Source organism: Megalops cyprinoides, chromosome 2, assembly GCF_013368585.1.
Source record: "Megalops cyprinoides isolate fMegCyp1 chromosome 2, fMegCyp1.pri, whole genome shotgun sequence".
NCBI classification, from domain to species: Eukaryota; Metazoa; Chordata; class Actinopteri; order Elopiformes; family Megalopidae; genus Megalops; species Megalops cyprinoides.
This window is the reverse complement of record NC_050584.1, coordinates 32,039,850-32,055,398: the sequence shown is the minus strand read 5'-3', so window position 1 is coordinate 32,055,398 and position 15,549 is coordinate 32,039,850. Positions and strand designations below refer to the sequence as shown.

Genomic DNA, 15,549 nt, shown 5'->3' with positions numbered 1-15,549 from the left:
AACCATATTTTTCTTCTCCTGTAAACAAAGCTCTTTTTGATTATGTACTTCCCATTATTCTGGACTGCTCAGCCTGCACATAATAATCTTGTAAAAATATTTTTGTGGTTGTAAACATCCTTTGTGCATTCCAGAAACAGATCAAATTAAACCTAATGATACAATAATGTTATTTTCCAGAACTGTAATTAGATTCTATTAGTCCAATGGCTTCTCACATGTTCTATAAAGAAAGAATGTTCTCAGCTTACTCTGGTTCTCCTCATTACTCTTGACTTGGACTCCAGCAGTAATATTACTTACAATGTCTCTCTAAGCATATGTCTCATTTGCCATTGGAAATGGGTTTGTTAATCATTCCATCTTTCCTGTTGATTGATTTCATATTACTGGATGTATTCAGCATCATTAACATTCTGTAGATCTGCTAAACCTCTCTTCCTCAATTGTAATGAAAAAGTATCATAGTAAATGTGACTTTTGAGTGTTTCCTTTACACAGTCATTTTATGGAGTTATAAAAGAGAAATGAATAAATGCAGGTTAGTAGGGAAAAAATAACTGGAAAACAATAAAAAATGATGGAAAACCCCTTCTAGTTTTAGTAATAAAACCCTTCTGGGAAGCATTAAAGTACTGAATGGGAAAAACTAGGAAGCATTTCCGGATAGAAAAAATCACCTTGTTACATTGACCACAGGTCTAAATTCCTAGCACCATCTTCAACAGAACTAATTCTAACCAAGATATACAGTTGAAACATCGCTACTTTAACAGTAACAGAGTGTGATGATATGTGGGAAGAAACTATTCCAGTGTTGGCTTGTTTTGGTGGGTGCCGGAGGGAGGGAGTTCAAATCTGTGTTGGCCAGGATGCGAGGGGTCAGCGATGATTTTGCCTGCCCATTTCCTGGCTCTGATATTGAATGGATCTTGGAGTGTGGGCAGGTTAACTCTGATGATCTTTTCTGCAGTCCTGATGGTGTACTGTAGTCTGTTGATGTCTTGTTTGGTGCCAGAGCAAAACATTTACATTTATTCATTTAGCAGACGCTTTTATCCAAAGCGACTTACATAGGTTACATTTCTTTATAATGTTATCCATTTATACAGCTGGATATTTACTGAGGCAATTGTGGGTGAAGTACCTTGCCCAAGGGTACAACAGCAGTGTCCCAGCGGGGATCAAACCGGCAACCTTTCAGTTACGAGTCCTACTCCTTAACCACTATGCTACACTACCGCCAGTGTTGTTATGGAGGTTGCTATGGAGGCTGTTATGGAGGTTGTGAGAACAGACTTGATGGTTGCTGTGTAGAACTAGCAGATCTTGTGGCAGGTTGGCACATGAAGTATATCCTCTGCTGGGCCTTTTTTGCAATGGAGGTGGTGTTGATCTCCCACTTCAGGTCTTTGGAGATTACAGTTCCCAGAAACCTGAAGGTCTCCACGGCTGAGACAGCACTGCCAAGTATGGTGAGGGGGGTCAGGGGTGGCGGATTCCTTCTGAAGTCCACCATCATCTCCACTGTCTTGAACGTGTTCAGCTCTAAGCTGTTGTGCACCCGAGGGCCAGCTGTTCAACCTCCCATCTGTATGCAGACTCCCCATCTCGGGTGAGACCGCTGATTGCTGTGACATCTGCAAACTTCAAGAGTTTGACCGAGGGGTCCCTGGAGGTGCAGTCATTAGTGTTAAGGGAGAAGAGCAGTGGGGACAGCACACAACCCTGTGGGGTCCCAGTGCTGACTGTCTGGGTAATGGATGTGAGTTTCCCCCGCCTCACTTGCTGCTTCCTGTCTGTGAGGAAGCTGGTAATCCTCTGTCAGATGGGGGCAGGCACAGTGAGTTGGGAAAGTTTGGAGTGGAGTAGTTCTGGGTGGATGATGTTGAAAGCTGAACTGAAGTCTACAGACAAGATCCTTGCCTAAGTCCCTAGGCAGTCAAGATGTTGGAAAATGTGGTGTAAACCCATGCTGACTGCCTCATCTACAGACCTGTTGGCCCGGTAGGCGAATTGTAGGGGGTCCAGGTATCAATGAGCACTTTATCGCATGCTCATTGCGCAATAGTTGTCTATAACTCATTGTTGTACAGACCCACAGCCTGCACTAATGTATACTTTGGCTTATTGTGCAGTAGCTGTTAACTTATTGTACAGTAGCTGTTCATATTTATTTTTATATACCTCATTCATTACATCTTTACTCCATTCCATGTATGTGTCCTGCACTACTGTTGTTTGTTGTATCGCTACTGTTGGATGGTATTTGTTGTTGTCACCTGGTACCAGAGTCAAATTCCTTGTAAGTGTAAAAGCATACCTGGCCAATAAAGTCTGATTCTGATTATGATTCTTCTGATTTTGTAGTATTATGTAAAATACTCAAACAACACCTCATGAATTAATTGATGATTTGATATGAACCTTTGTGCGCATAGACCCTATGATGTACTTTAACGCAACTGTAAAGGAGAAGCTACTCAAGCTTGAAGTCCACCGTTTGAAAGTGTATCGTATTAGTTGCCCTATAGGCTGTAATTGTACAAATCTAATAGTACTGTGTTCTCAAACAGACCTTGCTGTCAGCTGAGAACTGTCTCACTGTGGTACTGTACACATCCTGTCCCCATACTGTCGCTATACTTGCTGTATGCACTTTTGTACGTCGCTTTGGATAAAAGCGACTGCTAAATAAATAAATGTAAATGTAAATGTAAATGTGAAGGTAATGGGGCAATCAGGTGGGCGGGGACCAGGCGGGGAGCGGGGCAGGGCTGGAACACAAGGAAAACAAAAAGCACATGGACAGGGAAAAACAAAAACACCACAGCTAGGGGGGCGGAGCCCTGACAGGAGGAGTGAGTTGTGGAAAAAAATGAAAGGTGAATATATAAATGAAAAGAGTAGAATGCTGCCAGTATTGGCTAAATTGGCTCCTTAGGTCACTACACATTTTTTTTTTTTACTTAGTTCACAACAAACTTTTTCCTTGATGGGTGATTTGAGTTGTGTTGTGTAGCTGCACAAATGGAAATTGTAGGAGCCCTGTAGTACAAAATGTTCCTTCCTAACCTTCCTATCTTTTTTACTGCTGGATGGATTATTGGTTGCTGTTTAAAGTGGTTTGCGAATATCCATTTAAAAAAAAATCATTTTTTTCTCCTGCGAGAGTACCAGTCTGAAATTTGGCACAATGATTTGTTGAATGATGTTGACTAAGCTTATGAGTTTTCAAACCCCTACTCCAATATGGAGTTCTGCGGTGCCCCCTAGAAGTAGTATTTTTGTAAATATTTGAACACTGTTTTTGGGGATACTAAATGACACACTGAGCTATGAAGTGATATGTAGGTCCATTGTCCTTCAAAGTGTCAGAATCAGGTTGACAGGCACACAAATGTCTGAGATTTAATAAGGGACCCCACTAAAAATGTTGAATTTACCCATACTTTTTAGCTTGTTATGGCAAATATTCTGTGGAAAGTGCATACAAAATGTTACATTGGTGTGTCCTTTAGTTTGGAAAATGTAAGCATTCAAAGCTGAGGAGAAAAGTAGAGCAGAGAACTACAGCTTGTTAAAAAGTCATGATCCCCCTTTGAAGGGATTGTTTTATTTTCTGTAAAGTCCCTTGGCACATTGTTACAAAAGAGCAGTGGACATGCAGTATCAGATGTGAAGCCTACCAAAAGTGGAGGAAAGATTAGACAAAGGGCTGTAAACATTTGTAAACATCAAATTATGGGAAAGTAAAAACCAGGGTTCTCACACTCTTTCTCTCATGATAGACTCTGATCAAATGATACAGATAAAAAACAACACAGATAACATAGCAGTGAAAATCTTTATTGGTAGCCGTCCAGATTCCCATGTGAAATGCTTTCAGGGGCATTGTTCCTTAGTAATTTAACACATATCTCATTACTACTCCTTCTTTTCTACTGTTATACTCTTCTACCTATTAGTATTGGGTGAACTGTATTAAAATAACTGAGTTGCAGTGCTATTTTACACTAAATGATACAAGAAAAAGGGTAGCACTTCTACTGAAGAAAAAATATAACATTTTGGCTGTCAGAGCAAGCTGAAGCTGCTTTAATGACAGAAAAACCATGCTTTCCTTGCAACAATTGACAGACATACTGGTATTGTACCCATCATGATTTCTCTTACACATACATTTGAATGCCTGTTTCCAACAGTAGCCAGCCCCCTACGTATGCCAAGGATCATTTCAGTTCTATGCAAATGATTGCCAGGGCTACTAATAGACAACACTAATAGACTTGAACATTGTACCTAAAACATCTGCTTGAGCTACTACACATATTGTTGTCACAGCTATGTCTCCAAGAAGGAACAGTGATGGGATACAGGTTAAATTAGCTTGTATTTGTATACCTAGTGCCATTTAGAGCTATTGTCTCTGAAAGCGTTTCAAATAGAAATCTGGACATCAAAAAGAACAACAACAGTGCAACAGCAGCAAAAAAAAAAACAGAGTTGGTGGCCACAAAGTAAAAACAAGTTATGCATCATCTTGAAAATTCCGAAACTGGGAACCTGTTCCTACAGCTGAGATCATAACACCCATTTCAACCTGTTAATGACCTAACCTTTTCCTGTTGCTTTGGTAACGTTATGTCCATAATAGCCAGTTTTAAGCACAGTCTAACCTTACCTTATAAGTTACATTACTCTATCAATGATTTTCAAGGCTATGAGTGAAATAATTTGAAATAAAATAAAAAATTGTGTTTATTTGGACATGAAACATTGTGATTTAAATTAAACAACAATGACTGAAAGAGCAGTGCCAGGTACAGTCATGAACCATCTTGTTCTCCTCCCAACCCACACTGCACATGCTCATTATTGACTACTAGATTACCTCTACCAATTTCAGTCATGATTCCCAATTTGACATATGCCATTATAAGAATTATTATGAGCAAAAATCAAACTTTCCAACTCATTAAGACAACTTAATCCACAGTTTCCTGTGAAACCAAGCCTGAGTTGGTTACCAGCCTTGATGAAGTGCATGGATGATAGCGCTGCTGGCACAACCGTGTTATCAGGACAGATCTAAGTGAAAGGTGAGGCACAGATGAGAGGCACAGACTGAAATGAAGTCAGCTTTTTGTACACTGATTGGCTGTAGTTCAATATAGGTTAGATGGGTAAGATCCTGTATATGTTATCTTAGTGCAAACAAAATGTCCGGGGCACTCTTACCGGGAAGGTTATTTAAAAGCCTTATTGGTAGGGCATATCCAAAAGGAAATTAAATGGCTGGAGGAGCAAAGACTTCTATTGCGACTAGGAGCTTCAATATGTTTTCATCTGTGGTTAGTTTATGGTTGTTATCAATTTGCTATAGGCAAGGAATTACATAAAACTACTTTCAGGTTAAAACAGAAGACAGAAAGTAGTAAATTCACACACATATCTTGTCTGTTTAGCCTGACTGGATTTAAGGTCACTAATTTGAAAATTGGATATATAGGATTTTGGGATTCAACCTAAATCATGTCACTCACTAAAGCTTTGAACATGTAAAGTTAATAAACTGCCCTGTCTCAGAGTCATATATCCAATCATAAATCATACAGGGCTGTACAGGCATATCTGGCTAAGAACACACTTTAGTTACTGGTACAGTGGCTTAATTGGTGGCTGGTGGCTTAATTCAACCAGCTGGCTCGCTAGCAACCTATCTATGGTTGCAGTTTATTATGCTATTTTCTATTATCTATTTGTGGATGGTACAGAAGAAACCGTATGCTTTATACATCTGTGTTTATTTACAGTATACTTCAACTGTTTCACAGAGAAGTCATAACTAGGTCTGTGAAAATCAGATCTGAATTTGTATATCTAGATCCGCTGTCATCGTTGAGTGTTAGCTAACTATTTAACTCCTTTAGATAGCTATGTAGCTAACTAGTTAGACTAGGTCATGCCATCCAAATAGTTCAACCAACTGTTTGGTTAGCAAGATAGCTATAGTTGCAGGTCTCTGTCAGAGCCAGAACTTGGAGGGAGGACTGGGTGGCGAAGGCAGGGATTAAGTCAGCTTTGTTGACTGTAGACTGGCAGTTACAGAGTCCAATGGAGAAGAAGAGTGCAACTGAGGAAGCAGGGAGAGGCCTCAGGTTGTCTGGATTGCATTTCCTCCTATGAATGAAATGAGAGCTGCGTCTATGGTGAACAATGGGGATGTATTGAAAGCACATGTTTGTAGGTGATGAAGAAGCACAAATAAGGGAAAGAAAAGTAAAGTGTACATAACCATTTATAATGTGCCTTGTTGTTGCCCCTGCTTGGTGGACTCGTGCAGGTAGACTTACAGGTCTTTACACGAATAGGTCTTCACACAAGGGCTGATGCTTCTGCTGATGCTTCCATGTTAGCTCAGCTGACATTTTTAAATAGCTATGCAAACTAAGTGTTCACAGCTGAGGAGGCCTATTTAGTTAGCAAAACAAAACCCTAATGCATGAATCGCTTTCTCATAACGGAAACTGAAGCTAAAATTTTCACACAGGAGATGGGCCTATGCACTGAGACACACTTAAACTAGCGATTCTTGTCAAAGAAAGATAAACAAAACAAAATAGAAATGCACTTGCAAACTCCATGCTAGCAACAGCAATAGTCTGATAATACTGAAACAAGTAAAAAGCATTTACAACTACTGCAGACTCTCAGTATTTCATTCATAGTTTGATTTTTAATCAAAAGTCAAGATAGTTGATTCTTGAATTTAAAGAACTTTATACATTGTGAATAACAGTTTAAGAAATAAATAGCAGCTTGTTTTTGTTGGCCATTTAAAGAGATTGTTGGCCATTTTTGATATAAACTTTTCAAAATGTATATTAAGAATAAGCTATGACAAATAACCATTTAGGGTGTTCAAAATCATGAATTTCTGAACAAAATAGTTCATGTCTTTTACAAAATTACAAAACATTTCTCATAAAATTCTGTAGTTTATGGCTTAAAATGAATTATAGACTGGAAAAAGGCTGGCAGATGCTCCTTTGCTATAACTTTTGTCAACTTTCATTTTGGTAGAAAAACAAGTTGCTAGTTGTTGCTAGTTTCATGGACTACTGACCAGAACCTAGTCTTATTCATATTTTACATTGCATAGGAATGTACATAGTCTACCATGTACAGGGAACTGTAAATAGCCAAATTAATCAATGTTGCCAGAGTTACCTCACATAGCAGCTAGACAGATAGCAACCAACTTGCTTTGGAAAGCTACCCGGCTAGCTTCAGCAGCAGACACGAAAGCTTCATATTGCAAGGTTTTTTTATACATGAAAACACAGGGCCCAAAACACAAATGCACATTCATACACAATTACATGAACCAAAACAGGAAGGAGCACAAAGTAGTGAAGATCGCATCTTCACAGTCTAGCTATGTAGGTTATCAGTTATTTTTAAGACGAACCAGCTCATCCATAGAATTGTGTACAAATGATAGACCTGTATTAGCAATTGTTATAGATCTCAGGTAAGAAATGATTTTACTCAGACATTTACATGGCTGTACTGTTACTTCTTGTAAAGTAGAATATTTATCAAGTTAGGTAGCAGACATCTGTCATGGCCAGTAAACACATGATAATAACAATGCCTTTTGCATCAAAAATGGACATAAAACAAACTAATTAGATCTTCCACTGGTGAGTGCTGTGCACCTAAATGCAAGGGAAACATCCCCCATGTAAGTTTTTTTTCGAGTGGACAGATGTCAGAGCCTATTTCAGTTTTTTCACCTGACTCGTTACGCTAATGAAGATAGGACAGGGATCAAGATTAAATGGCATCAGCCTTACGTATGAAAAAGTCAGTATTATTTAGTACATGAAAGGATAACATTCAGTATCAGAATTCTGCTTCCCATTTGCCCACAAATGAATAAATAAATGAGATTTTCATCCACTATTTTATCTACACCCTACATTCTCTACACCCTACACTCTACATAATCTTTTCGTTTCTGCATCAACTAATTTCAAAGACATTCAAAACATCATTCATGTCACCATGGAAACTGGTGCTTTGCTTCCTTGGGCAGACATTCAAAAACGTCAGTATGCTCTGGTTGGCCATTCCGTGTGATGGTTCCTGAGCCCAGATTCCCATCTTTCTAACTCAAGAGAATAGCCTTTTCAATCTTAGTGTTTATCTATCCATTCCTTTGGCCCAGGGGTTACAGTGGGACTTTAGATGTGGTAGTGACCATTCACAGCAACAATGTTATTTGAAATTTGTATTTGCAACTTTTTTTTTAATCAGATCATTAAAGGTCTCTGCTCTTGTGAGGTATATGGTATAGTAAACCAAAACATAACTGTAGTCATATAGAAGATACCGTATCATCACACTTGTAGAAAACTCAATATGTTTAGCTGGTTTTTACACATATATAGAAGAATAGCTGTAGTCCTGTTCCACTATCCAATTGGTCGCCACTGTCCACAAGCAAAGAGGTTCTGTTGAGTTCAGTGACCTGACTGAAGCCTTACAACTATTGTTTAGTGCCACGATTTACTTTATAAGAAGCTGGATAAAAGACCCAATGAGATTTTTATACATGGTTATTGATGGGCAGCATCTAAAATGAATGTGGACCAGATATAATAAATAACTGTGTATTAGCTGGGGCAGATGTGACTCTGTCATGTTTAGATTTATAGTTGTGGAATACATACTTTATAGTCTGACATAATAATGTGAAAAAGAATCTTCAGCTATACCTCACCTGCTTAACTGAACTCTCTGCTCTCAGTTCATGTGATATACACTGTCAAGTGGAGTATACCATAAACACCCCTTTCATCAATTTGCTCCTGAGCAAAGAGGTATTTCTAGAGCCTGTGGGCTTGACTGATAGGCAGAATTTGATATTTACCTGAGCCGATGGATTAAATGCAATTCCTAGACTAGCAAGAAAGTTTTAGACTTGGAGAGATAAATTAACTTTTGCTGTGACTCCCCTCCAAGTTACATTCTGAAACAGACAGAGATTGACAGTATTATTGGCACAAAATCATATGAAGTCAAACAGCAACAGACTTGGGAGCTTTCACTGCCTGGGTAGAAAATTCTGTCTTGAAAGGAGGTCACCATAGAGGCTTCATCATTTCCATATGAGGTTCAGGCACCCTGTAGCTTCTCTCCAATGAAAGGAGTCAACCGAACCATTGGGGATAAAATATACTCAACCTTTTGGGCTTCCCAAAACATTTGCAAGAGAGAACTATTTGGAATTGCTGGGCATGCTGAGCTATATTCTGAGCTAAGTACTCACACTTCAAGAAATTGTATTATTTTAATATAGGTCAGAGTATCTTTTGCACTCCATACCAAAGACATAAAGGAATGCTTTGGTTTCCTACTAATCCTCACATTTTCTTTGAAAATGAAAAGAAGAGATAAGGATTATCCTTTAAGTGGGACTCTAGTCTGACATGTGAGATAAGAAGGTGACCAAGATAAACAATTAGGATTAATGTTGTGGTTAATATGGTAGATGTCACTGAAACCCACAGTGCAACACAGATTTCTATTCCTGTGTCTGGCAGTATCCACCATTGACCAGAGACCTAGCCTGATACCAGTGGTCAGCTGCGGGACACCTTAAGAGTAACTGGGGTTGGATTGTGTGTGTGCGTGGGGCTGTGTGTTGAGTACCTCTGACAGTATTCCTTGAAAATGTGCAGGTATTTGAAAACTATAAGCTGTCACTCCATGAAGCTATTATTACAATTGTACATATTTCAATTGATTTGGGGGAAAGAGTGCCAAAACATTTTCTGTTTAAAATTGTTTCTTCTCTCACTAAAGTTTATCATTTACCACATGAACACACACACACACACCTCCAGAGTGTAGAAAGAATTTTGGAAACATTAGGTAGATGTAGAATAGTGCTTGTTTCAGTTTGTGTGGGGTAATGTGGCTGAGATTGTTAGGATTACTGTATATGGCTTCATTTTGGGTTTAATGGAAGACCTATCTTTTCCAGTGCTTCTACTTTTATAAAGAGTATATACAGTAAGTACTGTTTGTGAGCAATTTGTTATCTTTCTATATGAAAGCACTATTTATTTTATTTTACATTTATTTTGTGCTATTTGCTAAGGGTTAAAATGATTCTGTGCAAAAGAGCTGATGTACTGCAGCTGAGGAGAATGGTGGCAATGTCTATTGCCTATCCATGAGGTTTTTTTAAGCAATGATGCTGTCATACTCAATAAATAGTGAATCTCTGCATATCTGGAAAAGGATGTAGTGTTTTATTTACATGTTAATACCAAACTAGTGAACAACAACTAGCGATTTGCTTAGCTGCAACTTTGGGCAGTTCCAGTTGCAGAATTACATGAGCTGATAGTTCCTGAGCTCAAGGTGCTTAAATAGTTTGGGCCATATCAGCTTTGCATATGGCTTATTTGTTTGGATTGCTTTCAAAAGTTTTTACAGTTTCTTCAGATCAGTACTATGGAATATTTCCAAGATTCATGCTTTAATAGAACAAAAATACACATTTTGTCTGGTGTCTTCATTACAATGGCCTGATTTGTGAGCAGGAGCCTGGGCATAGGAGACTGAAGCTAAAAATTGGTATAACTATGAAGATAACCATCAAATACAAATGATTTGCAAATTGAATGTCAACAGAAGTGTTATTATTAAATTAATAGGAGGCTAAAAGGATATTGCAATGTCATAACATTCACCTGAGGAAAGCATGACAGTGCCACTTCAAGATGGCTATGGCCTGTTGAATCCTCAGCCAGTTTGTAATTGTTTCCTGTCTGTAAAGGTCAGTTAGGATGAGGTCATTAGCAGCCTTTGTTGTATAACTGTGCAGTGTTCCTTGTAAGAAGGATCAGGAAAAATTACTGTGCCAGAGTGGCTCTCCCTTCTCTTACCAAAGGGTTTATTGCCAACAAAAATCTCTTGAAGCTCCCCATGTTTTATCTGTTCAGATTAACATTTTACCCAATAGATATCTGACTGTGATTTCCCCTCTTTTTGCAGTAGCCATGTAACTGTCAGGAAGATTTTTCATATTCCTGTTCTGTGATATCCATTTCATTAAATGTAATTTATTGTTCCGTCAGTGGCTTGGAAATTGACAGTGGAACTGGTGGGACAAACAAATATCCTTTCTGATATTGGTGCTAGATTCTGCTCATTCATTTTTTGTCATAACTGTCACAGTTGTTGAGTTGTGTCTGTTGATCTTGCATGTAATACAGCTTTTGCTTGAGTATGTGAACTAATGAAGTAATCCTAACACTTTACCAACCAAGGATTTCAAAGCAGGTTCAGAGTATTGTGTTCTGCATCATCAATGAAGAAAAAGTGCTGGAAAGTGACTGATACGCATTGATAAGGTTATATTTTTGATTGCTAAAGTTTCATTGCAGGATCAGGCTAGCAACCCATTTAAGATTCATATCATTTGAAGGAGATTTTTCTTTTGAAGCTTTTAAAATAAATTATTACTTGATACATTCATTTCTCATCTGCCCCTGTCCTCTGTCTGTGAAATCCCTGATCTCAGTGTAACACAGCCTTAAGAGAGGAAAGTCTTACTTCGATGACATCCACTTGCAGCTTCTTAAAGGGAAATATTTTATATCATGTAAGTGCAGTCTAAATATGTGCACTTAAAAGTCTTTGGTAAATGTCTGCCAGCTTTTCAGACAATCAGTCTCTGGTAAAACAACTAGGAAGCAGTCAGCTGGGAACGACATATCATGAAAAACGGACACATAAAAAATGAGATTTTTAAAGAAATGTAATGTGGCCAGAACTGATGTCCTTAAATTTCTCACTAAAATGAAAAAAATCATCTTTTCAGAAATGTGCAGAATTATACGGTTGTTTACCAGCTCTACTTCTGAAGAGCTGTAGCCACCCCTCAAGAGCAGATCAAGAGGTCAACATTGTCACAAGGGCTAACTTTTCAAACCGCGGTCCAGATGACAAACGCAGTTTTATAATGTTAAATCACTGTAGGGCTGCTTTTTCAAAACATGGGAAATTAATTACATAGTTAATTAATGATAAATTGATAAAGTATGAAATGAATTGGATATACAATTCAATCAGATGTCTAAACCCTCAGAGATGGATACGCTGGAAACAAAATGGTAACATAACTAATAAGTTTCAGTTGTTGAGATAGAATAATGCAAACTATATCTAGAACATGAGATGCAAGATATGCATTTTTGGGGAAATCATCCTCCAGTCCTGATGCTCACCTTTTAAAATTACGTATTACAGAAAATGTTCTCATGGACTTGCATATGTCATACAAAATAACAGGGTTCCTTAAGGTCCAAATCTATGACCTCAATAACTAAATAAAGTAATATTTAAACAAAAAAATAAACCCTGTTGTGCATTTTGTTTAAGTGAATCATAGCACATGTTCCTTATAAAATACCTTTTGTATGGAGTATGACAAGATTTCCTATATGGTGGGGATATACTGAAACTGCCTTTTTACTAAGAAGCAAAGCATTTTTAATCAACAAAATGTCACCTGAGGGCTTAAATGAAGAATCTGATGTTCTGTTAATCTGTATCTGTTAATATTTTTATGCTGAATTAACTATTAGTTAATTAGTTAGCTTTGATGTTCTCAAATGCAGTTGATGCATTACAAGATTACAACCTTGTTGCCTATGTACGTATCACACTTTTGTTCTCCTATTGTGGGATTAAGAAAGTCATATTGTAAAAGCATATTGCTACAGTGATGTTATTAGGGGTTTAACAGATAAGTTTTAAGCAATAATGAACCGAGCTGGGCAGGTTCCTCCTTCTTGGGAATACAGACCCCAAACATGCTGCTAAATCTTGATTCCAGCAACGAGTCCTCATTTACTCAATAATATTCCATGAATAAATGATGAGTCCTTAGCTATAGCATTTAGCATTTGCCCTGGACCAGGGGGCAATATCAGATTTCATATCTGCATTTTTAATGAATGACATCAAAGACGGCTGCCAGTGCACCCTTCTGACAACAGACTGAAATAGATCTGTCCTCTGTCACGAGTGCTAGCAGGGTGTTGGAGCAAAGGATCAATGAGTAAACAGTAGTGGACACATGACTTCACATAGCAGGCTAGTTAGAGGCAGTGTGTCATCAGCCCTTGTTTCTTCCCGACTACTGAACAAAATGCATGAAAAACTCTGTACTCTAAAAATAATGTGAAGGGAATGTTTCAGAGCATTAATAAAGAATAAATAGTTTACTCTCCCATTTAGCTATAATGAAAGGCTCACCCATAAGATGTATTTAAGAATCTCACATTACATCGTGCACTATGCTTGAAAGAAACAATACAACAAAACAGCAGTGTTTAGGTAAAGCCAGATCGCTTCTATAGTGTGCACATGCTTGTACATTTAGAAGATCATTTAAATCAGTCAAACCTGTATCTGAATGGAGCTGGTGATGAATTTCTATACAATACAGTTACCAAACCCCTTTTCACAGATGGATGTGCTAACAGACCTCATTGTTTTGAAGTATCATTAACTTACGTGTTTCCTACAATGTGTCCCAGGCGTGTCATATGCAATATGCATATTGCAATAAAGAGAATTAACCAATTAGGAAAAAGACTGACATGTGCAACACTTTTTTTTCTCAAAAATATTCCACAAGCATGTCCAGTTACATGCTAAGATAGTCATTGCAGTAGTTATTCAGAAAAAGCACATAAAAGAGAACATCAATTATGGATAGATGCCAAATACACCATCTTCAAGTCTTAATCTTCCACCTACAACATACCACATTACTACAGGCATTAACGTGTGGGTGATGTGGCGTCATGGTTAAGGAGATTACCTGAGATGCATGTAAGCGGTATGGACAGGTGTTTGAAAGTACTCCTGTATGTTTTCTGTTTGAATTATGTGTACCATGTGAATAATTGGTGTGCTTCTGCTTTAAGAGAAACTCAACACTGATATTAATTGTAAAGTGTTTTCATTACTATAATTATATACACTATAATTTTACAGCCAGTGATACAACTGCTATGGAGTATAGCTCAGCTCAAAATGTATAACCTGTACACAGCTCAATATGTTGTGTTAATGTGTTAGAACTCAAGATAAAGACATTTATTTGTGTAAATGTGGTGTCATGAAACAACCAAGGATGATCTTCTCATTTATCCCGTGTTTCACTGAAACTGCAGTGGGACCATAAGTTAAACAGTGTTGTGACAAAGGCAAGGTTTGTTACTATTGTTTCATGCCAAGGAAGCAAAAGATCAAAAGTGTCATGACACAGACAAGGTTTGTTAATACTGTTTTATGCCAAGGAAAGGAAGGTCAAAAATGTCTTGACACAAACAAAGATGAGTCTGCTCGCTATTTAACCTAGTTTCATTGACACTGCACTGAGACAATTACACATCTACAACAGTAACACATCTACACAACTCCTCACATGTGTTTTGCTGCTGTTCTAACTCATTACATGCAATATGAACCTAGAATGTATGAATCTAGGGAATGCCGTCATATCATACTTTTTAAATACACAGTGAATTGTAGTAAAGAATAGTAGTAAATTATTATCGATAACATGACATTATTATTGTGCAACATCTTCTTTCCAAATTCATTTGCATTGCATTTCTTTCAAAATGTAACTTACACATCATTTTTATTACCAAATATAGACCTACATTCCATAAAAATCTTTGTGGTAGGTTACTGTCAATAAGAAAAACAAAATTACATCAGATCACACAATCACAAAATTGTTTCTCAAAAAGCTATCAGTCCTTATCGAATATATGCCCTTAGCAATTTGTTATGTAGCTGACAAAAGGTTGAGTGGGAAAAGCACTTGTCTTAAATGCATCTTAGCTGATCTAATAGGTGTTTGAAAAAAATATGTACAGATACTGAGGAATACTCTGCCCACAGGTATTGACAATTAGCTACACAATTAATCTGATTTACAATGTTTCACTCAACATCTGTTAAAGTTAATTAAAGTCATTCTCTGCTTTGATTTAATTAAATTTATATGAATTCATATGATGAGTATCAACATCTTTAAAATTTACATGCTGAGTCACTGTGGCCAGTAACAGATAGTTAAGATGTGTTCTCTGATGAGTTTCTCCAGTGTTGCTCACGAGTCTGAGTTTATTTAATTAGAATGAATCCCCAGAAGTGTTATGTCATGGCACTCAAATACATTTTCAGATTGCCATTGTGTTTTGTTGAGTCCAGATAGAGCTCTTATGAGAAGTTCACATTAGGCTAACACTCCCGCTCTCCTCTCACCAAGGTGATGTTTCACTGGCAATCCAGGGGGACCAGAAGTTCAGCCGTGTTAAAACAGGCATTAATTCTCAAACCCATGGTGTTTCACTGACATTTGAAGCATTGGACAGAAGTCCACATGTTCACAAACCAATGTTTTATGATCATTGGGTGATGTCATGATAAAGATCATTT

At 37.7% G+C, this 15,549-nt stretch overlaps 1 protein-coding gene across 1 annotated transcript in view; it reads right to left on the bottom strand.

Moving 5' to 3' along the window:
* Positions 1-1,276: 1,276 nt before the first annotated feature.
* The window catches only part of LOC118770972, a 42,254-nt gene continuing 27,981 nt past the window's right edge, over positions 1,277-15,549 (bottom strand). The window contains 2 exon segments of the mRNA XM_036518775.1: positions 1,277-1,553; positions 1,649-1,821. Coding sequence (XP_036374668.1) covers positions 1,277-1,553; positions 1,649-1,821 — 450 coding nt within the window.